General features: G+C 44.3%; 1 protein-coding gene across 4 annotated transcripts in view; it reads right to left on the reverse strand.

Moving 5' to 3' along the window:
- The window catches only part of Dnah6 (dynein axonemal heavy chain 6), a 233,090-nt gene that overhangs the window by 113,296 nt on the left and 94,413 nt on the right, over nucleotides 1–25,381 (reverse strand). For all 4 annotated transcript variants that reach the window (XM_042273489.2, XM_042273487.2, XM_042273488.2 and 1 more), the window contains exons 32-40: nucleotides 23,221–23,369; nucleotides 21,116–21,223; nucleotides 17,110–17,665; nucleotides 16,120–16,242; nucleotides 10,244–10,426; nucleotides 9,401–9,544; nucleotides 5,547–5,768; nucleotides 4,392–4,539; nucleotides 1,585–1,742 (exon numbers count right to left, since the gene is read on the reverse strand). In XM_042273489.2, coding sequence (XP_042129423.2) covers nucleotides 1,585–1,742; nucleotides 4,392–4,539; nucleotides 5,547–5,768; nucleotides 9,401–9,544; nucleotides 10,244–10,426; nucleotides 16,120–16,242; nucleotides 17,110–17,665; nucleotides 21,116–21,223; nucleotides 23,221–23,369 — 1,791 coding nt within the window. The remainder of the gene's footprint in view (nucleotides 1–1,584; nucleotides 1,743–4,391; nucleotides 4,540–5,546; nucleotides 5,769–9,400; nucleotides 9,545–10,243; nucleotides 10,427–16,119; nucleotides 16,243–17,109; nucleotides 17,666–21,115; nucleotides 21,224–23,220; nucleotides 23,370–25,381) is intronic.

Raw genomic sequence — 25,381 nt, forward strand, 5'->3', positions numbered from 1 at the left:
CAACCCAATCCCAACCCTGAATTCTGTCTCTGCCGCTCATCATCTTTCACTACAAAGGTCTGTCATACTCTCTAAAACTCCACTCTCTGGGAGGGAAGGACAGTCTCATTTGCCACTCATCTCCCCAAAGAGCCTGGCAAGAACTCAATGCAGATAGGATGAACTGAATTAAAGGTAAGAAACACCCAGCCATGTTTTATAGACTGAATTTACCCAGAAATAATGTGTTGAAGTCCTAATTTGTGGTAAAAATTTGATTGCCTTTGGAGACAGGAATTTGAAGAGGTGATTAACATAAAATGATGTCTTTAAGGTGACCCAAAATACTAGATGAATGGTACCTCTGTAAGAGATTGGGACACAGAAGGAAGCCAATTTCTGTGGTTTGAGTACAGTTTGCCTCCTTTATATCTCATGTCAGACTTTAATCCCTGTTATGAGGCATGTGGACAGGAGAAATTTAATCCAACCATGTTGTTTTGAGATGGTAATTTTAGGAAGTTATTAAGATTGGATAAGGTCATCAGAATGATATGTCCACTGTTGAGTTATTGGTAGCCTCATGAGAGCAGGAACAGACAAAAAGGTACATGCTCCTCATATTTCTCCATGTGATGTCTTGCTGTTGTATATATATAGCATTTCCCCCTGCTTCTTAAGTTACAAAAGAAAGCTTCTTCATACCAAGACATAAACAATTCACAAGTTCTAGGAAGTACCAGAAACTTACTAGATTCACAAGGCCCCTGGATTCCCAAGGTTATATAGGTAGTAAGGACTGATGAGGAGAGAGGAGACTCTGAAATGTTGAGCTGCCTGCAAGTCGTGCAACAAACTCCAGATCCAGCTGTTATGAGTTGTCACCCATGATGGGTGGGGGTGAGCTTTGCGTGAGGCAGCTGCCCCTGCTCTTCCTTCTGAGACAGGGTTTTACTCTGTGACCCTGGCTGACCTGGAGCTTGTGATATAGGCCAGGCTGGCCCTAAACTCACAGAGATCCACTTGCCTCTGCCTCCCAAGTGCTGGGATTAAAGCCATGTACCACCATATCCAACCTTGCAGCTGCCTTTGAGTCACCCATGTTCCTGTAACTAACCCTTCGTCCACACCTGTAGGTAAGCCCAATAGACTCATTGGTTTACCAGGTTGGATTTTGATGGTATCTTTATTTTGTTCCACCATTGGTTCCCCATCTGCGTTGAGGGGACATTTGTACACGTCTCTCCAGGGTCACCTACCACTTGCACCATCCCAGTAGTGAAGCAGGAAAGCGGTCACCACATATAGCCTCTTGCTCCTGGATCAAAACCACAATCCATAATATATCTCTTTATAACTTACCCAGCCTGTGGTTAGCAACAGGAAACAGACTAATAAACCCATGTAAAGACATGAGAAGGAGGACATCTACAGGCCAAGCAGGGAAGTCTTAGAGGAGTGGAGTCTGCTGACTCATTGACCTTGAACTTCAGAATTATGAAAAACTAGGTTAAGCTATCCAGACTGTAGTATTTTGTTATAGTAGCCCTGGCAAATAACACTCCATATTTGAAGACACCCATTACTGTAAAATCTGAAGTTAACCTGTATTTCTTTCCAAAAGAGTTTGTTCCTATCATAAAATCCACCAAAATCTTGATATTGCCGAAGCAATTCAATGGGTGGCTGGGAGCCATAGCGATCCAGTCGGGGCATATTCAGATCGTCAACAAAAATCACGACTCGTTTGTTTCCTGGTGCTCCTGGGAAAAGAAAAAATAATTTTTAAGAATCACAATTTGTCATCAGAAAATGTAAGGCCATTTTGTTGTGGTGGTTTGAAAATGATTTGTCTTTACAGAAATTCATGTTGAGGCATGGTCTGCGGTGTGGTGGAATAGAGAGGTGGTGGAACCATTGGGGCATTTGGGGTCATGATGGATCTGCCCATCCACCCTCTTCCAGGAGATACAGGCATTCACATTGTCCTGCCATGTGGTTCCCCATCCTTAGTCTCAGAAACACATGATGATGCTAGCTCCCCAGAGGGGCCTGGACCTTTCCAGATGTGAGGACCAGATGGCTAAGCACCTGAGCATGGGGGAGGAAGGGGATTACCTTTCCACAGAAAAAAGTAGAGGGATATTGTGGTGGTTTGAAAGAACATGGCCCCCATAGGCCCATAGAGATTGGAACTATTAGGAGGTGTGGCCTTATTGGAGTATATGATGGAGGAAGTATGTCACTGGGGGCAGACTGAAGTTTCAGATGCTCAAGTCAGGCCAGTGGCTGAAGGTCCCTTCCTGTTGCCTACCAATCTTTATGTAGAACTCTCAGCTACCTCTTCTGCACCATTTTTTGCCTGGGTGCTGCCATACTTCCCATGATAATGACAATGGACTAAACCTCTGAACTTTAAGCCAGCCCCCAATTAAATGTTTTCCTTTATAAGAATTGCTGTGGTCATAGTGTCTCTTCACAGCAATGGAAACCCTAACTAAGATAGATACCAAAGGTTTCCATTCATGAACACCACCTCACCATTCCCATATGGAAAACAGGCTTTGATATTTGGAAGCATCCCAATCCCATCAATGGAAATTCCTGGACAGTAGGAAGGAAGCACAGGTGAGTTCACCCATTCTGGTCTTCAGGGCTTGAGAAAACAGCTACAGCCCCGTGGCTGGGATTAACGATAGGTGGTGATTCCAAGGCAACTGAAGCTAATTCAGGCCTCCACTCCATCTTCTGTCCCAGAGAAGCCATGTAGCAAGACCAGACTGGGAAGAAAAGACCTAAGGGAATAATTCATTAAAAACGTGGAGCTCATGCCAAAAAACCAGCCTGGCATCTGCGGCCCCGTGTTTAGCTGAGCAAGGCAAAGGGGACCAAGGGGAGTCAGTGAGGCAGTTGGCAACCCCACTGTTAGCATATGGAGGTCAGTGCATGATGGACACTGTGGAAAGCAGCTGAGCCTGAGCTCTGTCAGGTACCCATCCAGAAGGGCTGTGGGCTCTGCTAAGTGAAGCCCAGCGCCTTGTATTACTGGAGGATGGGAAGGAGTGGAGGCTGAGACCTTGAGATCAACCTCAGGCAGCCCTCCAGTAAGGAGGCTGAAGGCTGACCAGTGAACTGCTCTTTTAGGAAAGCTCACAAGAGCTCGGTCCTGCCTCCCAGGGAACACGGATAGCAATCCAGGGCCAGAGGAGCAGAGGCCACACAAAGCGACAACCTAAATGCCAGTGGGGAACAAAACATTAGTCCATCGTCGGCCCCTACACATCAGGACCTCTAGGGTTAATAAAAACACCCCATGCTACCCTCCATGCCAGGCCTGGTGCTGCAAATCTGACTTACAACAGAGACAAGGGCTGATTTTCAATTAGGCTTGGGGGTTGGTGTTTTACATTGACCCAGACTTGAAACATCTAAAGGTGACAGGAAAACTATGCTTAAAAAACAAAAAACAAAAAACAAAAAACAAAAAACAAAAAACAAAAACCAAAAACCAACAACAACCCCCCCCCCAAAAAAAAACCTTAAGTAGCAAATAAAGGAAAGAGAAGGAGATGTCAAACCTTGTCTGAAAACACCAAACCCAGAAACTCCATGTGCCACATATGAAGACCTTTGCTGGTTTTGAACAAATGGAAGTCAGTTGGGATTTGAGGACCCTGGGTGGAGGGAAGGGGAGCCATGAAATGTCAGAGACTGAGGATGGTCTGGGCTGGCGGGGGCTGTCAGGGTTAATCTTTGGTTTGACTTCACTTGGAATCGCCTAGGGGCCACACTTTGGGGTGTGTCTGGGAGAGTGTTTAATGGAGAAGGGAAGGTTAACCCCAACTGTGGGGGCTCCATCTCATGGACTGGGATCCCAGTCTAAACAAGAATAAGGAATAAAAAGAGGAGGGAGCAAGCGGAGCGCCAGCCTTCATCTCTCTGATTCCTGATGGCAGATGCTGCGTGACCACCTGCTCGCTCCTGCCGCCATGCTTTCCCGCTCTGATCAGTCGCCTCCCCATCCCCCACCCCCCCCCGAACTGTGAGCCAAAACAGATTCCTCTTCCTTTAAGTTGCTTTCGTCTGGTGTGTTGTCATAGCAACAACACACTAGTAGGAGAAATGAATGACATGCAATTCACGGTGAGATACCCGGATGAGGAAAACAACTGTTAGCAGACTCTCCTTATGTGGGCTCGCCACGAACTCGTGCTGAGGCATGGCCTCACCTGGACATGCAGGACCTTTAAGAGAGATCAGTGCTTTCCTCGAAGGACTAGGCTGCTCACCTCAAGAATGGGTTGGTGTGAAGCAAGCTGGTCTCCTCAGCTTGTTCCCTTTGTAAGCGACTTATTGGCTGAGGAATAATTTGTGTGGAAAAAAAAAAAACAACCTGCAATGATGATTCTTACCTAGAATATTTTTTCTTTTTCTTTCCAATTTTGACTCAATGATCTCTTGTGTCCTTGAAGATGAAGTCTGGGCAGAAAAATTCAGATAAACGGGGACATAGCCGGCTGAATCTTGAATTTTGTTCAGCAACCCTTTGGCGATCACAGACTTTGAATGAAAAAGAATATGTTGATTGATTTCATATTCAGTACAATACTTTTTCAGTAGCCCACACTGGTCATGATCCAGCTCAGTGAATGAGAAACAGGATCAAAGGAGGAGGTCTGGATCTAGATGGAACTGTTGGGAATTCTTTCACTGTGGACATGGATTTCAGTTATAGTCAGCAGAACCAAAGAAGTACTCTAATCAGATCTAACTCAGAAAGAAGTCTTAGTGTTACACCAAAATTCTTCAGCCCAATTTGACACTGAAGTAGATCCACATTTCTTTTTTGAAATCTTTTAAAATTTATATTTTATTTATTGTATGTGTGTGGGAGCATGTGTGAGTGTGTGTGCATGTGTGCATGTGTGAGCACGTATGTGGGGGTGCCTATGGGTCATGGTGCACATATGTGGAGGCCAGAGGACAGCATAAAAGGAATTGGTTTTCTCCTTCCAACGCCCGGTGTCCTGGGGATTGGACTCAGGTAGCCAAGCTTGGCAGCAAGCTCCTTTATTTGCTGGGCTGTGTTGCTGGCCCACGCTTCTTAATGATAACATAGGAAACAGTGAATCCTGGCTTGTGTGGATGCCTCTAAGTATTTTCTTCTCAACCCCTCCCCACCCAAATTAAAATGACAAAGGAGTTATGGCTGGGTCGGTTAAAATACGTAAGAAACAGGACAGAATGACCTTTATCAACAGTCCTCCGGGAACACAGTTGCCCTGGGCAGTTTCTCTCCAGACAACAGGAGAGAACTGCAGAGGCACGGAAATGCCCCTAAACTCAAAGCCTGGTCGATGACGCCAACCGAGGATATGTCCAGAAACCGATAAACTTTGGGGAAATCCTCGGGTCTATATAGATTCTGCAGAGATAAATTCTTCTTGAAAAAGTGATGGAATCTAAAAATTTCTGCTGGGAAACGGTGTGTTATTTCTGGTGCTGAGGACCCTAACTCCACGGTCCCCTCACTTTTGACGGCACTTCTTTTCCGACGCGTTTCCTACCTTGCCGACTCCGGTTGTTCCCGTGAACAACACCGAATGCCTGACGGCCAGCAGCTTTTCCATTAGGTAGCCATAGCGCACTGTGTCTGTTGTAGGGACAAGCATCTCAAAGAAGGGGACTTCCCTGCTGTACTTGAAGGTGGGTATGATTCGTTCCCAGGGGTCCAAGCGTTTGGTGTCAAAGTCTACATGAATGCTCCACAGATCTCCAGAACTGGGAAGCTGAAAACAGAAAATCAAATATCAATGGACAACACTGACCCACAGAAATAGGTACATTCACATGAAATCAAAGGCGACCAGAGAACACAAAGAGAGTTGAATGTCATGTTTCTTTTTAAGAAGAATTTGTTCAAATATCAGAGGATAATTCTTCTTCTTCTTCTCCTCCTCCTCCTCCTCCTTCTTCTTTAGTTTAACTGCAGTGGGGATGCATTCACTCCTGTGCGTGTGCTGTGTGTGTGTGCACATGCGTGTGATATGTGCATTGTGTGGGTGAGTGCAGAGGCCAGTGGAGGACACTAGGTGTCTTACTCTATCATTTGAGATGAGGTCTTACTGAACCTGGAGCGAGGCTGGTGGCTAGCAAGCCCCAGAGATCCTCCTGTCTCCAAATTACAGAGTATGGGGATGGGATTTTTTTATTTACATATTTATTTGATTCATTTTCATTTATGTGTATGTGCCCACTTGTCTGTCTGTCTGTGCACCAACTCAACCCCCTTGGAGCCTTTGGCATTAAAATCTGACACACGTGCCGAGAGAAGACAGGAGCTGGCAGGGTGGGCATTACCCTGAGAGTGCCCCCCCCCCATGCTGCTGGCTGAGAAACGCCAAAGGAGAGATGACCCCTGCTCAACAGGGAAGGCAGACAGGCCGGTCCAACTGACTGCAACCCCACAGAGGCGCTACACCCCCTTAATCCGTCTTCATTTGAGATATGAGGGCCTGCTCTCTCACCTTCTAGGGCTGGAGCTTCCAGTTAGGAAGAAATAGTGACAGAATTTTTTAAAACTTTAGCCTCACTTGTCTTTTATTTTCTGAATCTCCATTTTCTTTCTTTCTTTCTTTCTTTCTTTCTTTCTTTCTTTCTTTCTTTCTTTCTTTCTTTCTTTCTTTCTTTCTTTCTTCCTTCCTTCCTTCCTTCCTTCCTTCCTTCCTTCCTTCCTTTCTTTCTTTCTTTCTTTCTTTCTTTCTTTCTTTCTTTCCTTCTTTCTCTTTCTTTCCTTCTTTCTTTCTTTCTTTCTTTCTTTCTTTCTTTCTTTCTTTCTTTCTTTCTTTCTTCTTTCTTCTTTCTTTCTTTCTTTCTTTCTTTCTTTCTTTCTTTCTTTCTTTCTTTCTTTCTTTCTTTCTTTCTTTCTTTCTTTCTTTGTTTCTTCCTTTCTTCCTTCCTTCCTTCCTTCCTTTCTCTCTCTCTCTTCCTTTCCCTCCATCCTTTCTTTTTTCCTCCCTCCCCCTTCCTTTCTTCCCTTCTCCCCCTTTCTCTCTCTTTTCTAGGCAAGCACTCTACCTCTGAACTCTATCCTCAGCCCCATATAGACTTCTTAATTTCTTTAATTATTACTTTGCTCAGTCAAATCTTGTCCTTCTCCCTTTTCTCATTATTTCCCCCTTTTACTTATTCTTCATCACTTTCTTAAGCTTTAGGAATCGTCACGCTCCCTCCATCTGTCTCACACTGTCCCAACACTTGTTTTCTTGTACCGCCCTGGGGGATGAAAACCGAGGACAGTGTTGCTTTGTACTGCATGTTGGTGTCAGCTTTGTTGTCAAACCACGGTCCCTGTTACTGTTATCTGCTTCTCCTCTCTAAATAATAGCAGGGTCCCTAAGTCCAAGGAAGGACTGGGCACTAAGAAGACCCACATAAAATGAAACAGGCAAGGGGCTGGAGAGACGGCTTGACCGTCGAGAGCACTTGCTGATCTTGTAGAGGAACCGGGTTCAGTTCCCAGCACCTGCAACAGTGGCTCACAGTGGCCTCGAACTCCAGTTCCCCAGTATCCAACTCCCTCCTCTGGCCTCCGTGGACACTGTACACATGTGGTGTGCATGCACACACCCAGGTAAAACACTCATATACATAAAATAAAAGTAAATACATCTTTAAAATAAAATAAAAGGTGGTTAAGAGGAAAAAATTCTTCCATCCCAACAGATGTACAAATTACAGCTTGGGCACACCCCAAACATGAAATAGCCAACACAGATCCTTCAGAAGGCGAAGATTATGCAGTAACTGAAATGTCGTGAAAAGAATTCTTTGTTTTGTCAGAGGTGGCATACACCTTTAACCCTACCACCCAGAAGGCCGGGCAGGCCGATCTCTGTGAGTTTTAGGTCAGCCTCGTCTACACAGTAAGTTCCAGGCCAGGGTTTCATCGTGAGACCCCGTGGAGGCCCACAAAGATTTCCTAGTGAGATCCGAGCTTGCTTTACCCAGCAGAGCTGCATTAGAGGATTGCTCCATCAAGTGTGTGGTTGCCAGGTGTTTGGGAGTGTCTGCACTTGGATGTGTGGCGTGCTTTGGTCTGGCAAGGGGAGGTCTTTTGCCCCTCCCCTTGGTATTCCTTTAAAAAGCCCTTTAGAAGAGACAGAAGGGGCCGGTGGAGAGGGACCCAGGCCCTCCCGAGCTATCCTGTGTTTCTGTCTGTCTCTCTCCCCTCTGTATTTCTATCTAAATACTTCCCACTTCTCCCTCCTCAAGAGTTCCCTGGGGAAAAGGTAGGGGCGAGTCCCTCACAAGACCCCATTTAAAAAAAAAATAGAATTCCACACCCTACATTTTAAAAATTGAATTATTTCAAGGAGGATTTGAACAGGATGAGTGAAATCAGAAAATTAGTTCAGATCCTGGATTAAAATCACCAATGTGGGTGAGGAAAAATCCTAGCAAAATGGATGAGAAATTTGAGAACATGGGGGAAAAATTTACCAAGGAAATTGAGAGTCTGGAAAAGAACCAAATGGAAGTGCCAGAAACAAAAGAGTCAAACACACACACACACACACACACACACACACACACACACACACACACACGAGGTTCACAAATGGTCTATCTGTACGGAGTGTGTTTTATTATCTTAGGTGCTATGAGTAACTTAGGGATGAGTTAGAGCACGCAGGAGGCTGTGTGTAGGATATTTACCAACAATGCCCCTTTTGATAGAAGATACTCGAACATCTGCAGACTTTGGAATCCTTGGGAGAATTCTGGGATCAGTTTCCCCAAGGACAACTTTATGCACATGTCAGTTTTCATACAATTATACCCATACACTAATATTTTAAAAATCCATGAGTAGTAGTATTTCCAATTTCAGTCTAATAACACAAGGTACATTTGCATCTATCTGTGATGATGAGGAATCTGGTCACCATAGCACATTTACTCAATGTTGGGATGCATAAAAAGTAGTTAAAGAGTCAATACAGATCAACTGTGAAAATACACCTGTTAATTAGGACTCAGTACTTATCTACAGTTCAGGGGTTTACAGACCATTTGCCTTATTAATATATGCAATGCCTCTGAAAGCACACCAAAAGATTTATTTGCTTGTTTGTTTTTTATTTTTAATACAATAGATGTTGTCAGGGTCTGAAAGAGAATAATGTTTTTAAAACCTCACAATGAATGGGACTAAAGCTCTTAAAGTTGTTGCTCTTCCTGCTCACACATTTCTTTTTATTTAAATTAAATTGTATTTATTAATTCAAATCTTTAAGCTCACAACTACGTTTTCTGGAGTGTTTGTTTTATATGAGCACCACTCTTCTTTTTACAAAACATAAAGGTCTTAAAGTTTTAAGGATTTAAAGTTATGACGTCACCTCCACTTGGTCCTTACCCTGGCATCAGCATTATCATCAAATTGTGTTCTAATAAATGTATCAAACGTATCCCAGTAATTTTCGGTTAAGTTTCCACCCAGAGACCACAGGTAGCAGAACACGAAAGTCTGGCACAGCAAGGTGTTCAGCTTCATTTGCTCCTGAAAGTACAAAGAGAAGTGATAAATATCTATGTTCGGACGGAAAACCCTAAATTGTAAAGTTTGGGAGTTTTGTCTTATTAGACTTATTAGTGATTCACAAAGCTGTGCTTCCTTTACATGACGGGAGATGATGAACAGTAAATGACAGGCGCCAGGCGGAAACACACCCGAGGTTGACTTCTGCTGTGCATTCTAACTTACTTTATGGCAGTATGAATGTTTTTAAACAGACTGAGCACACATTGTCCTGAAAGATGCTGTAGACTACAAGGGTATTAAAAGTCAAGTAGAGGAATAAACTACAGGCTTTCTGGTATCCCTTCTAACTTTGGGTCTAACGCAGTCATTAGTCTCATGAAAATTAAATTAAAAAATAAAATGGTCAAATTTCAGGAAGTGTAGAGTTTCTATTGGCAAAGAATCTGATAGACCAATAGTATTTATGTAGCTCTATAGTAAGAAGAAGGCTTCACGCAGGGCTGGCGAGACGGTTCAGTGGGTAATAGCACTTAAGCTCCACAACCGGAACTTGACTCCTGAACCCTTGGTGGGAAGAGAACCAATGCCCCAAAGTTATCCTCTGATCTTCACATGTGCACTATGGTGTTCAGATACCAACACACACACACACACACACACACACACACACACACACACACACACACACACACACACACACACACCAAAACTTCGTACCATTGACAGGATGCTTCCATCCCTGCTGAGTAGCAAGGACTCCAGCAGGCAGCAGAGTGTGGTCACTTTGCTGATGTCCACCTGTGGGATGGCTTGGCTGCACTTTTTGTTTATAAAATGTAACCCTTCATCAACGTAACGATTGAAAAGGTTCAACAAATATTCTCGGGTTTCCTCATTCAGCTGAAATGAAACAAATAAAGAACGTTTGAGTAAATTCTTCTTTGTTTTATTTATGTGTTTTTTAAAATAAATTATTTATTTTACATCCCAGCTGCAGTTTCCCTTCCTCTCCTCCCAGTTCCTCCACGCAACACCCCTCTGCTTCCACCCCCCCAATCCACCCCTCCTCTGTTTCTTCTTAGGAAAGGGTAGGTCTCCCATGAATATCAACAAAACATGGCATGTCAAGTTGCAGTAAGACTAAGCACCTCCTCATATGTTAAGGCTGGGCAAGGAGACCCAATATGAGGACTAGGGTCCCAAAAGCCAGGAAGAGTCAGAGACAGCCCCTGTCCTCACTGTCAGGAGTCCCACAAGAGGACCAAGCCACACAACTGTAACATATATGCAGAGTGTCTATGTCAGTCCCATACAGTGTCTGTGAGCCCCCATGAGCCCAGGTTACTTGATTCTGTGAGTTCTCTTGTGATGTCCTTGACCTCTCTGGCTCCTACAATCCTGATTAAATTTAGAAATGAGGTGTTTAAAATCCATGTGTCTAGTATATTCAGTAGCCTTTAGATCTACTGCTAGCACCCTAGTGTCTAAGGATTTTACTGATCCACAGCATGAAACGAAGTCTTCAGAAACCCATGGCTCAGTAGGGATGCACAGAGGTCATACTAGGCAATGGAGAATGCACTACACTTCTTGGTTTGGTAATGAGTTCAGAGGTTTCACTTTATAAGTACTTCTTAAAGTACCAGTGCATACATTACACAGCATTGTTTGCTGACAATCTTTCACCACTAAGCACAATAAGAAGGAATAAGCAGAGAAGGCAACATTTTAATGTCTCAACAAGGTGGAAGGGATAATTTCCAAAGACTTAAAAGATAGTTTAACCCTTGTTATTCGGTACCGTATTGGAAGTTCAAGCTAATGTGACAGGACAATAGAACCAAGTAGTCACAGATTAGAATGGGAGAAGTAGGGGCTGGAGAGATGTCTCAGGGGTTAAGAGCACACACTACTTTTGTGGAAGACAAGAGTTTGGTTCCAGCGTGTCGGGAGGCTCACAACTGACTATGAAAGGACAAAAGTCCAAGAATAGGCAACAAAATACTGAAGAAGAGCGTATTGGCAGGATTGATGCTGTCTGTGGTGAATTGAATGAGAACGTGCCCCATAGACTCATATGTTGAAACCTGGTTCCTTCCCAGTTGGAGGAACTGACTAGGAGGCATGGCCTTGTTGGAGGAGGTATGTCATTGGGGGTGGGCTTTGAGGTTTCAGAAGCCCACACCATTCCCATTGTCTCTCTTCCTCTCTGCCTCATGCCTGTGGATTGGGATATAAAGCTCTAAACTACTGCCCTAGCGTCATGCCTGCCTGCCTGACGCCATGCTCCCCACCATGATGGTCATGGGCTCACCCCTCTAAAAATGTAAGAAACTCCCCAAGAAATTTTTTATTCTATAAGTTGCCTTGGTCATGGTGCCTCTTCATAGTAATATAAAAGTAACTAAGATACCACCCCACTTCAAGATTTAGGGCAAAGTAAAGATAATTTGAATATATATACATATACACATATATGTGTGTATGTATTATGTATATTAATGTCTTTTATGTGAATTATTAATATATATCTATATATGTACACACACACACACACACACACACACACACACACACACACACACATATATAAAATGTCAATAGAAAAGGATAGAGAGCTCAGAAGCCTGGGATGGTGGTACACACCTGTAATTCTAGTATTTGGTAGGCTGAGGCTGGAGAATTGTGAGCTAAAGGCTATAGGAGCTACATGATAGGATCCTGTCTCCAAACAATGCACCTAATATAACAGACTAGGGAATTCAGAATAGACCTGTGCAACGATAGCCAATATTTCTTTAACAAAAGGACAAAGGTTAAAGCTAGGCTTTGTTGTTCACACCTCAAATCCTAGAACTTGGGAGGTGGTAGAGGTAGGAAGATCAGATGTTCAAGGCCATCCTCAGCTACACAGTAAGTTTAAGGGTAGTCTGTACCACATGAGACCCTGACTCAAAGAAACAAAATAATAATAATAATAATAATAATAATAATAATAATAATGCATTCTAGTGCACAAGAGATGTTTTCCTTAAAAAAGTAGACTTATTAATGCAGATTAATCTCTCATATTACTAGGTCAATGGTGACATTGCTATACGTGCATCAATTGTATCTTTCTACTCACCTAACTCTCTCCCTTTGCCCTCTCCTAGTAGTCTCTATACTACCTTTGGAGTTTTCAAATTTTGTTTTGACAGTCTTATTTTCAACAATAGGTACTGAAACAACGGAATAGCCACAAAATGAAAAATAAAACAAAATGAAAAACAACATAAAACCAAATGAGTAGAGATACTGACCTTAGATCCATTACAAAGATGATCTCAAAATGAGTCACTGACTTTAATATAAAACACAAAATATGAAACTTATAGAAGATAATATAAGAGAAACTGAGATGGCTTTAGATTTGAAAATGGGCTTTTAGAGACAGCATTAATATAATGATATGTAAAAAATTTGATGTTAGACCTCATTAAAATTAAAAGATTCTAGGGGCTGGAGAGAAGGCTCCATGATTAAGAGTACTAGATGATCTTGGAGGGGACGTAGGATCCATTTCCAGAACCCACACAGTGTCTGATAGTCATCCATAACTCTAGTTCCAGGGGATCTGACAACTTCTTTGACCTCTGGGGATACAAGACATGCACATACTACCCAGACATGCATGCAGGCAAAATGCTCACACATATGAAATTAAATAAATCTTAAAAAAACATTTCTCTGTGAAAGACACTGTTATGAGGATAAAAATTGAAAGATTATATTGTCTGAAGAGATACCACAGTACCGTTAGAAGAATAAGAAGCCACAGTCTACGAGAAGACAGCTCCAAAGGATATAATTTGATAAAACATTTGTAAAAAAAAAAGTTGTATCAAAATGGACAAAGGAGGGTAGACATTCTCTGTTCAAATGTAGGCTATGCTGGCCAGAACAGGTAGGCCTCCCACCCATGGACCATCCTCACTCCCTTGGTTCTCACAGACATAATTCTCCACCATCCCTCTTCCCTCCAACCCCCACTCCCATTGTCATGTCCTTGCCCCCAACTCAGAAGGACATCCCCTGCTCAAGTGCAGCCCAAGCCATCCAGAAGAATAGGCAGACCACCCACCCATGGAACTCTCCCATTCCCTCAGTTTGGTTCCCACAGACCCAATCCTCTGCCCCCCACCCCTGGTGCCAAGTCCCAGCCCCCAACTCAGGTGGACATCCCCTGCTCAAGTGCAGGCTACAACAGCCAGAACAACAAGTAGGCAAACTCATGCAGAGACTCACTGCTGGACCAGAGGCCACGCCAGCCACCAGAACTCTAGGTAGACCTAGAGGTCTGCAAACCTCCTCCACTTTTTGTACCTCTCCCCCCCCCCAACTTTGACACTATCCCCTCTTCATCATCTTCATCTCAGCCCTCAACTTGGATGGAGACCCCCTGTTCAACCAAAGGCCATGCCAAAAGTCCAGGTAGCCATCAGGGAAATACAAATCAAAACTATGTTGAGAGTCTGTCTTAGACCTGTCAGATGGCTAAGCTCATGCTGGTGAGGATGTGGAGTAAGGGGAACAGATGCAGAGACCCACAGCCAAACATTAGGCAGAGCTTGGGGAAACCTGAGGAAGAGGGAGAGGAAAGATTGTAGGAGCCAGAGGGGTTGGGGACACCAGAAGAACACAGCCCACAGAATCAGTTAAGCAGGGCTCATAGGGGCTCGCAGAGACCGAAGTGGCCATCACAGAGCTTGCATGGACCTGTGGTAGGTCCTCCACATATATGTTATGGTTGTGTATCTTGGTGTTCTTGTGGGACTCCTAACAGTGGGAGTACGGGTGTCTCTGACTCTTGCCTGCTCTTGGGACCCTTTTCTTCCTGTTGAGTTGCCTCACCCAGCATTGATATGAGGGTTTGTGCCTACTCTTATTTTAACTTGTTATGCCATTTTTGGATGATATCTCTGGGAGACTTGCTCTTTTCTGAAGGGAAACGGAAGAGGAGTGGGTCTGGGAGAAAGGAGAGGGGGGAGGGGGAACTGCAGTTGGGATGTATTGTATGAGAGAATAATAAAAAAAAACCCCAACAACTTCCCAAACAAACAAACATACAAAGATTTCTCCCTCTCCCCAGTGTAGGGTTGCGCAGGCCTTCTACTCTTGATATCAACAATAAAAAACAACCAGCCCCAGTTAAATAAAGGACAAAACTATTCCCTAATACATACCTTAGCAAAGGTGACATATAGATACAAACAAGCCCATAAAGGCATGCTTGAGGATTTGCCAATCGACACAAGATCCTGTTGTACCTGCCCACTGAGCTACATACAACCCAAAGCACCCAAAATGCCAAATGATGGAAAGTATTTGAGCAACAGGAACTCTCCTCCACTGCTGGTGTGAACACTAGATGTCACAGCCGCTGTAGGAGACAATCTGGAGATTCCTTACAGAGCCAAGTATTATGGATCTGATCTAGATACTACACTTCTATGTATTTACCCAAACTAATCAAAATTTCAAGGAAAAACCTTCACACTGGTGCATTTAGCAATTTTATTGATTATTGCTCAAACTCCAGGCATCCACAATATCTTTTAGGAGGTAAATGAATAAATGAATAAATGAACTGTGGTATGTCCATACAAGGAAATATTAATACTCCATGTTAAAAAGAAATGAGATATCAAACCAAGAAAGACATGAGGTACCTTAAATTGCCAAGTCAAAAAAAAAGTTGGTTCTAAAAGGTTGTATACTATGACCCAGACTGTCTGACTTCTGGGAACGGTTGAACCATAGGGGCAGTGAAAGATCACCAAGTGGTAGGCTGAGAGATGGAAGCACATATAGGTAGAGCACCAAGGAGTTTCAGGCCGGGAAGTGAAGCATTATAATGGTGACTACATGAATTTATGTGTTTAAAAATCCCTATTCACTGTACAATTCAGAGGGAACCCTGCTGTAAGCCATGCACTCCAGTTAAAAACAGTGCATTGGTATTGGTGCACTGATCATAACAAGCCTATCACATCATTGTAAGATGTCAGAAATAACATATCTTACACCTTGTACGTCTGAGGTGACAATGTGTACTGCACCTATGATCAAGGCAGGGGGTAGACAGGTTTTTCTCTCCTTCTGGCTCTCAGAGGTGTTCAAGGCTCCTAAAATCCAACCAGAATTTAAATATTCTTTATTGTGATTTCCTTGATCACCCACCAGGCTGTCTGCAAAGTCTTGTTCACTGTCTCAGCTTGTTCTGTTCTTTTGGGGGTGGCAGAACAGTAAGGCGGAGGGAATACCTCATGTTGGTTTTTAAGAGGAACCAGTTTGCAGAGAGGGTGCTGGGTGGAGAGGGCGGGAGGCAGACTGACAGGCAGCTGGCAGGTGAGGCAGTGCAGAGCACACTTACGGGGTGTGTATATGTTCTTGGAGGATCCAGGGATGTGTTGGGAGAGAGACAAGCTAAAATGATGGAATTCCTCTACTCACACACACCACTAGAGTGACCCACATTTGTGTACTGCTGGGCAATACGAGTCCCAACACATACTTGGGGGAGACTTGGAAGGACATCCAGCTGCACTTACTTTTTCAGAGATTCTGCTCATCCATGTTTTAACATAAGGCATCCACTTGAGTTCTTCCGGATCCACGAACACCATTCCACATCGGCTGACAGTTGCAGGAGAGGCCACCTTGAGATCTTGTACCTAAAGTTGAACAGGAAACAGCTAACAGGTTACTTCCATATCCTTTCAACCTCAGCAGTAATGAGTCACAATTTTACAGTGTAAGCTCACCTGGAAAGGGGTTTCTGTAGAAAGAGCGGGAGAGCAGTATGCAATTTGAAAAGGATCAGGTGAAGGTTTAAGGAAGACCACATTATCAGTCTCCATTCCCACGCCCCTCTCTCCAGGATCTACCTACATGGCCCTGAGTGGTCTGAAGCTCACAGAGACCCACCTGCCTCTGCTCTCTGACTGCTGGGATTACAGGTGTGCCCACCACATCTGCATACAAAACAGGAATCATCATTCCCCCCTTTTCTCTATTGACTTTTCTTCTGTCATTCTTGTATCCTAACATCTAGCCACACACATGGCACACAGCAGATATTCTTCAGTATTTGATGGATGGGGGGCCGTGTCCAGATGGTATTTCCTGTGTATTTTTGTAGCTGTGTTTGATTATCATCCTTCTCACAGTCCCTCACAACAGGGCAGAGAAAGTAGTGTCCATTCCTGGCACAGTGGAGTAATTTGTTCACAGAAGGCCTAACATTATTTTTACCTAGAGATTAAAATTATGTAAGCCACACACATATCTGCTTCCAAAAAAAAAAAAGAGCAAGTGAAACTAGAATTAATTCTACTTCTATTTTACAGACGTGGGAACATCTGACAGTCTGACAGGTGGTGTCAACCTATTACAAAAGATAATTTAATAAGTACTCAGCAAGTAAATAAAACACCACCACAGATAAATGATGAAATGATATATCACTGAAAAGTAAGTTGTTTTTGATGGTGGTGGTCAATTCATTGAGTATTTCACTTCCCAGTAAGGCGTGCACTTACCTCAAAAAGCATGTGGATTTGAGGTGTGAGTTTAATCCTTTCACTGTTAGCCAGACACAGCATCTTGTTGTCGTCCAAGACTGTATTCATATTTTCAATCCACAGAGCATCCACAGGTCCATCACTGATTATCCATTTATGATCTTCTGAAGTATCGTTCACAGCTGCTCGGACACTGAGTGCCATCAAACCATCCTTCCATTCCAAGGTTACATTATTGACTTCCCCATATAACTCACCCATTGTGATCGATTTCGGATTAAGAACGTAGGTTTTTACAGGCTGATAAAAAGCATTGCCTGTGTTGAGCTTTTCCAGATTCCCTAAAGTTTCTGCTAATACTTGGTAAACTGTGGTCTTGCCGCCTCCTGTCGGTCCCACTAACATAACGCCATGCCTCACCAGCATGGTTTCGTACAACTGTATCACCTTTTTGACCATGCATAACTCAGGCTGAAGGTTTTGTCCAATCATGACCTCCACAATTGTCGACTGCAAAATACCATAGTCATGTTCTGGGATTAGGACTCCAGGAAAAAGATCAGATATGATCCCACTAACAAAACAGAAAGGACGACAGTTAGGAGCTGCCAGCCACCCCTGTCTTCCTATACTTGTCAGTAACGGGATGACCTTTTGACCGTCCGTCCACATTACAAGTCTGTCCTGGGCTGTGCCAGGATCCATCCCTTTTTTTCTGACCTCTTGAGTGATCTCATTTCCTGCTCAGCAGACTGGTGTGTTTTCTGTATAACAGGACTTCCTTCACATCAATAATAGGACTCATTTCTGTATTGCCCACAGTGCATGGTAGCACAGTACCAAACACCTAGCTGATGAATTTATCAATAGACTTGAAATTTTTACTTCAATGTTTCCCGAAAGTATTATATATGCCCATGATATATGTGGATATTGAGAAAAATAAAGTGGAAGCTAAGATAGAATATTAGTAGGGGCTTTGGCAGCAGGTTATAAGGTAACTCCATTTAAACTCTTTTTATATAGGAGTATTTATATATTTTTGGAAGCTTCCAGAGAAGTAGGTTTCCATACAGCCTTTTCAAAAGGTCTTTAGTGTCAGCTATCCCTCCACATCCCTCCTGCTCTACCCCACTCTCTCACTGCTACCCCCCACTTCAACCTTCCCGATCCCTCGTTTTGATTAACCCTTTATAACACCGTGTCCCCTCTCCCTTCCCTTGAAAACCCCCCACCTCATGACCCTTTACTAATTTCCAAATGGACCATGCTCCGGTGGAAGGTCAAGCACCCAGGAGTATATGGGCAACACAAATTGGACTTAGTTCTTAAAAAAAAGACATAAAATTAGGAGGGTAGCATGAGGGAGGTAGTCTGGGAGGGGTTGGGGAGGGGGGTGAATGTGATCAAAACACACTGAATGAAAACTTGAGAAGACAAATAAAGTCTTGCAAATGAAATAGAAAATTAGTATTCGCTAAAAAGGGAGGAAGGGAAGGACTGTGGAAATTCTGAGAAACAGTTGAGAAGAGACATTCCTGTGGGAAGAAGGAGGCTCAGTCACCGTCACACAACGGACACACAGATATATTTGAGATGCACGTATATGTGCGTGTGACGTGAAAGCATAGGTAAACTATTTAGAGGAACAAAGGAGACTAATGGGAGGGAAAGTGGGGAGGGCAGAAGGTCCCTGGGGATGTGCTCCATGTACAATATGGACTTGTATGAGAATGTCCTTATACAACACAGTGCCATGTACGATGCACATTTCAAAGAAGAAATGTTTAGAGTTAAAATAAAAATTATATTTTTATTTTCCAAAATGAAGACATAAAGTGGCAAAAGTACCAGATGGGAGTAAAAGGGGTGAATTTTGCACACTTTGGTAAGGAAGTCTTTCTAAGGAAGACAGAAAGCTTACAACTATGGAAGGTTGGTAAGGTAAAAAGTGAAGCTAAATAGACACAAAGCAAACTTCAGAGGGATAGAAGGCGTCACACATACACGTAGTGAATGAATGACAGTCCCTCTGTAATCCCAGAGCTCTGCAAGCTGTGGCAGAAGGATCCTAAGTTCAAGGGCAGCCTGGGCTACACAGTGAGAGCCTGCCTTAACACCCTCCTCTTCAAGAAAGAATGAATGAGAGACTTAGAAGGATAGCTCCGTTGCCTATATCAGGTCAGGGTTTGAGTTTCTATAAACATAAGTAAAAGAACATAATGGGAAAATAATCTATGAATAATAAATGCTAACAGACATGGGAAATGACAGCTGAGGCGTAGATAATTGAAGACCTGCATGTGAAAACAGTCCTCTGTTCTTGGCCACTCTTTGCATTTGAGGGGAAATCAGTATTTTCATACAACCATTTCTATAACTACAGAGACAGCCCAGCGAGGAAAGTGCCTGAGTTTGGACCCTTGGGACCACGGTAAAAGACCTAGGTAGCACACCTGTAACCCAGCACAAGGAAGGAGTAAGTCGGCAGAGACAGACAGATTCCAGAGGTCATTGGCTAGTGAGCCTAGTCAAATCAATGAGCTTCAGGTTCAGTGAGAGACCTTGCCTCAAAAAAAAGGTGGAGAACGATTGATGCGCGTATACACACACACACACACACACACACACACACACACACAAAAAAAAAAAAAAAAAAAAACTATGTCACAGAAAAATCTGCTTCAAGGAATCTCCTTAACAGAAATATGACAACTTGGCAAAGATAGGTGTGGGGAAAATAATATTCAAATATCAAAACCAAGGAAATGAAACCGCTCAGCTAACACACATACAGTGTGCTGGCTGGTCTTATATCAACTTGACACACACGCTGGAGTCATACGAAAGGAGGGAACTTCAGTTGAGAAAAGGCCTCCATAAGATCCAGCTGTAAGGCATTTTCTTAATTGGTGATGGATGGGGGAGGGCCCAGCCTAATTGTAGGTGGTTCAACCCCTGGACTGGTTGCTAGTCCCGGGTTCTGTAATAAAACAGTCTGAGCATGCCAGAGAAGCAAACTGGTAAGCAGCACCCTCCATGTCCTCTGTTCAGCTCCTGCCTCCCGGTTTCTGCTCTGTGTGAGTTCCTGTCCTGATGTCCTCTGATGACGCGATATGGATGTGTAAACCAAATAAACCCTTTCCTCCCCAACTTGCTGTTTGGTTAAGGTGTTTTGTCACAGCAGTTATAACCTGCCCCTTTCTGAATGGAGATGGAGGAGTAGATGGGGAGGGGGGGTAAATGGGAGTCAGGGGAGGGAGAGAACCGGAGGAGAGGAGGGAGGTAAAACTGTGGTCATTAAGTAAAATAAATGAAAAAGGTTAATTAAATAAAAAAACAAATGATTAAAGCAGTCACATTCATATTTAAATTCCAAGCTGACTTGTTTTTCAGACTAGAAATTTCTCTAAGATCAGGAATTTAACAATTTGTAAAGTGACAGTTTGGTGACCAATATTTTGAAAAACAAAAGGTGATTAGAATAGTGTTGTACATTTAGTTCATTTATTCTAAACAGTGTTTTTTTTTCTTTCTTTCTTTTCTTTTCTTTTTTCTTTTCTTTTCTTTTTTTTTTTGGTTTTTCATGACAGGATTTCTCAGTAGCTCTTGTTATCCTGGAACTCACTCTGTAGACCAGGCTGCCCTCAAACTCACAGAGATCTGCCCACCTCTGCCTCCTGAGTGCTGGGATTAAAGGCATGCACCACCACTGCCCAGCCTTATATCTTTTTTTTTTTTAAACTTCTGGTGTTTTTGAGATAAGGTCTCATGTAGCCCAGGCTGGCTTTCAGCTCCTGATCTTCCTGCCCCCTCCCCAGTGGGGGGCTCCCAGGCTGGTGTTGCCACCTCTGGCTGTGTTTCTTAAGGGATGCATGCATCTCCAGAGGAGATGAGAAATGGATTGGCTTTAAGGAGACAGAAAACCCTGGGAGCTGCATGCTTTCCCTCTACTGTGGCAGTGACCTTTACACCCCCGCCCGCCCCCTCACTCCCCCCCCTCCCCGGAGCCCTGGGAACTTACCTGAACAGGAGAGCATCGTCTGTTAAAAATTTTGGCAAGTTGGAGTCTCGCAGAGCTCTGATCAGGACCACATCTTCACTTAGGTCTGGGTTCTCTCTTTTTAGAGACCTAAATTCAAGAGAGTCATTAAGATGACACTGAAGAGTGTAAGACAGAATGGAATGTTCTAGACCTGCGGGGTCAGGGACTATGCTGAGATTCCAGCTAAAGCTGTGTCTTCCTGAGTGGGTTGATATACCTCTATCACAGCACAGGGACAAGTCCTTCATTAGATATAAAACCCAGAGGAGAGTGGCAGGGACATTTTCTCAAATACCCTTCCCTATCAATCGAGACTCTGTTCAGTCTGGATTTAGAGTCCTGTCAATGTGTCACAATGGCTCACATCGCTGTCACTTTCTGTTCCCTCTGTCTAGAATGACCCCTGCCTTTCTCTTCTGCCTGCTCCTTAAAAAAAAAATGCGCCGGGCGGTGGTGGCGCACGCCTTTAATCCCAGCACTCGGGAGGCAGAGCCAGGCGGATCTCTGTGAGTTCGAGGCCAGCCTGGGCTACCAAGTGAGTTCCAGGAAAAGGCGAAAAGCTACACAGAGAAACCCTGTCTCGAAAAACCAAAAAAAAAAAAAAAAAAAAAAAATGCATTTCTTTTATTTTTATGTGTGTGTATCACACACACACACACACACACACACACACACACACACACACACACAGGCCAAAAGAGGGTTGTTAGATCCCTTAGAGCTGGAGTTACTCAGTAGTGAGCGACCCAGTGTGGGTGCTGAGAATCAAACTCAGGTCCTCAGTTGTGTTGTCTGAATGTGGATGTTACCCAGCAATGCGTAAAGAGGAGATGTACTGAATCTGATCAGCTAAGGTAAGGGACAGGGAGTAGAGGCAAGGTTTGTTCCAAGCTTCAGGAGCCAGGACCCCTGGGTCCACTGAGCTGGCTTCAGTCTAAGAGGAAGAGCAGAAAGAGAGCAGATTCACCTTAGGTCCTGGGCAGGTTAGGGACTTAGGATGTGCTAGCTTCAAGTAGTGATAAAGGGGAAACTTGGAGTCTGAAATCGGAGTCTCCTTTGCTAGTGACTAGGAACCACCTTCGTCTTGAACTTGAACCTTCTCTGAGAAGACAGAGTCTGTGATAATCACAGACTGAGAAGAAACAACCAAGTTCCTTTGAACCCTTGAGGTAGTTTTAGGCAACCTGGGATTTACCTCCCAGCATGTGCACATCAGACTGAATCTTTGACAACTGGTCAGCCTGACAGGTACTGAGGCATTTCAAAAACAGATTTGAATTTATTTTTAATTGTGTGGATATGGTATATACGGGGGTATGTGGGAATGAGTGCAGTGTCCACAGAGGTCAGAAGAGTGCATAGGATCCTCTAGAACTGGGGTGATGGGAGATTGTGAGCCACCTGACATGGCTGTTGGGAGCTACATTCCTTTGGAGCCGCAAATGTTCTTAACCACACTGACATCTCACCAGCTGCAATAATGACTTCCGTTCTCTAAAACCCAACATATGTATCTCAGGCGTTCTGGAGAAACACAAGTTAGCAAGAGCTCAGTTGGGCTCACAGTGAAGATTCATCACTGGGTCACGTGAGTGATGAAGGAGGGATTCCCACAACAGCAGCACCCATGTTTATTGATCACTTAATACCCATCAGACACTGCTCTCAAAGCCCATGAGTCACCCACTTAAATTTGATTACATGGTTAGTTTCACTCTTGTCCACCCCCATCCCTGTCTCTGTCTGCCTCTCTCTGTCTCTGTGTGTGGTGTGTGTGTGTGTGTGTGTGTGTGTGTGTGTGTGTGTGTGTGACCACATATACTTGGGGACCAGAAGACAACCTTGGATGTCATTACCTACTTTGTTTTTTGAGGCAAGGTCTCTCAGCGGCCTGAAGCTTACCAGTTCAGGAACATGGCTGGCTAGTGAGCCCCAGCTCTTTGCCTGGCTCTGCCCCCCCAGCCCTGGGATGGCAAGCACACAGCACCGTCACGGCTTTCTCACGTGGCTTCTGAGGCCGGAGCTCACGTTCGCACAGCCAGCCCTTTGGGGACTGAGCTCTCGTCTCCCTTGGGGTTTCTTACCCGGCCATGACCAGCACAGACTTGACGGCTCTCATGCCAAAGTCGTAGTGGTCCTGCTGGGACAGCTGCTCACTGCAGAGCTTGTACATCTGCGTCATCTTCCTCGCTAGTATTTTACTGGATTCAAACCCTTCAGAGTACAGAATCACCTAGGAGGGAAGAGAGGAGGCAGTGTTCACGTTGTCTTGCCTTCAGCACACTAGACTGACGTGGATACACTGGACACCACTCAGTGAGGAGACAGCGGGTGCAGAGTGTGGTAGAAACGTGGCCGGCTGCCTAACGCTCCCGCATCGGTGTTACCTCGCTGTTCCCTCAAACTGTGAGCCAGAACAAACCTTTCCTCCTTCAGTGGTTTCTGTCAGACATTTTGTAACGGCACCGAGGAAAGCAGAGGATATAATGAGAAGAGTTTTACGAGCCCCAGGAAGAGTGACAGGGAGCGTGCTGTCTGGGATATGAGCAGTGGCTCTGTCATCTCCGCAGACAGTGACGGAGCCTTGGTGACACTTGGTTTGAGGAGCGGCTGTGTCCAGTGTTTGAAAGTGTTCACACAGAGGTTGAACGGGGGTGTCAGCTCTGAACACAAAAGCAAGAATCAGGTTTCTTCAGGCTGAGGAGAGCTCCTCTGGTGGGATGGAATTACTATTTGCCCCCTTTAGCCGAGGCGATTCAAGCAAAGAGTTGCAGCCCTTCTCCATCCTAGAAAGCTGCTATCCTTATTTACATTTATATGTGTGTGTGTGTGTGTGTGTGTGTGTGTGTGTGTGTGTGTGTGTGTGAGGGAGGGGAGGAGGGAGAGAGAGGAGGAGGGAGGGAGGGAGGGAGGGAGGGGGGCGGTGCATGTGCCATTGCATGCCTGTGGAAGTTCCAGAGATTGAATTCAGATTTTCAGGGTGATAAGTGCCTTTACCTGCTGAGTCATTTTGCAGTCCAAATCTTAGTGCCTTCCACAGCAGAGGGAGGAAGGGAGCTTTCTTTCTACCCATCACACCAGTGATCTGCCCTGACCATAGCAGGTGAGCTGGGAAGCAGGGCTTGAACCACACAGCCCACCCACTGCCTTCTGCTTTCTCTGTGGCTCTCCCACCGTTGACTCCACACTGTAGATGATGATGTAAGAACGCGATATGACAGCTCATTTCAAAGGTGCTCGCAGTCAGCTTAAGGTCCGAGACAGATGAACAGGTGGCACAGGAGCCCTGCTAGAGTCTGCTAAGCTGACTACCCCAAGCTAGAAGTTTAGAATAGAAAATTATTGTCAGCCGAGCTTGCCTAATGAGCTGTAGATGTGACAAGGTCATGCATCTGATAAACTAAAAAGACAGATGAAGATAAACTCACACAGGATGTTTGTTCAGAATAAGACAAAGTGGCAGACAGAAGACAAGACCTAGATGGTGTGTCGGATCAAATCCTCCCGGTTCCTCAGCCACAGAGGAAAAGGAGGAAGGGACTCGTGTTAGGGGTTCGGTCAGTGTGTCTGCCACTCTAGGCTGCTGCCCGGCTTTGCCAGGTCAGAAAGTCAGCTGCTTCATTTTCCCTACTTGGAGTCTCCAGCGCTCTTATTATGAAGTGAGGATGTTTGCCATAGTTAAAAGTGTTTGCTGATGAGAAACCCTGGCTATTCCTCTGTGGCAACAACCGGAAGCATGCCCAGAAGACTGGACTTTGAGATTCCTCCAATTCAGGACTGAGCACCACAACCGTAGGGCAAAGTGGGAGATGCGAGCACATAGTGAGTGGGTCACAGAAATCTGTGAGAGGAAAGGCGCTGTTTGTCTGAACTGCCCTCCACATCTCCATGTCTGCAGGAGATACTACGGGACACCTCCGAACGCTCTGAGCATTATGCTAACTCAAGTTGAAATTCCTCTAGGCTTGGTCTGGTCTAGTCTTAATCAATTCCTTTTACTTCAGGTAGGGGATTCTTTAATAATTCAAAGGAATGTATTAGCCTCAGGAGTAACTGGTGCTTTCCGAGAAATTTCATTCTAACAGGGGAAGTGTCCATCGATATGAAATGCAGCCCAGAGCTCAAGGGAGCTTTTGGAGTTCTGAAAGGAAGCCCTGTATTTTGATCTTGGCGCCAGACAGATGAATCTCTGTGCAAATATTTGCTTATATCCGTATGAGCTGGGTGCACTTTATTGTACATAAA

Source organism: Peromyscus maniculatus, chromosome 3, assembly GCF_049852395.1.
Source record: "Peromyscus maniculatus bairdii isolate BWxNUB_F1_BW_parent chromosome 3, HU_Pman_BW_mat_3.1, whole genome shotgun sequence".
Taxonomy (NCBI): Eukaryota; Metazoa; Chordata; class Mammalia; order Rodentia; family Cricetidae; genus Peromyscus; species Peromyscus maniculatus.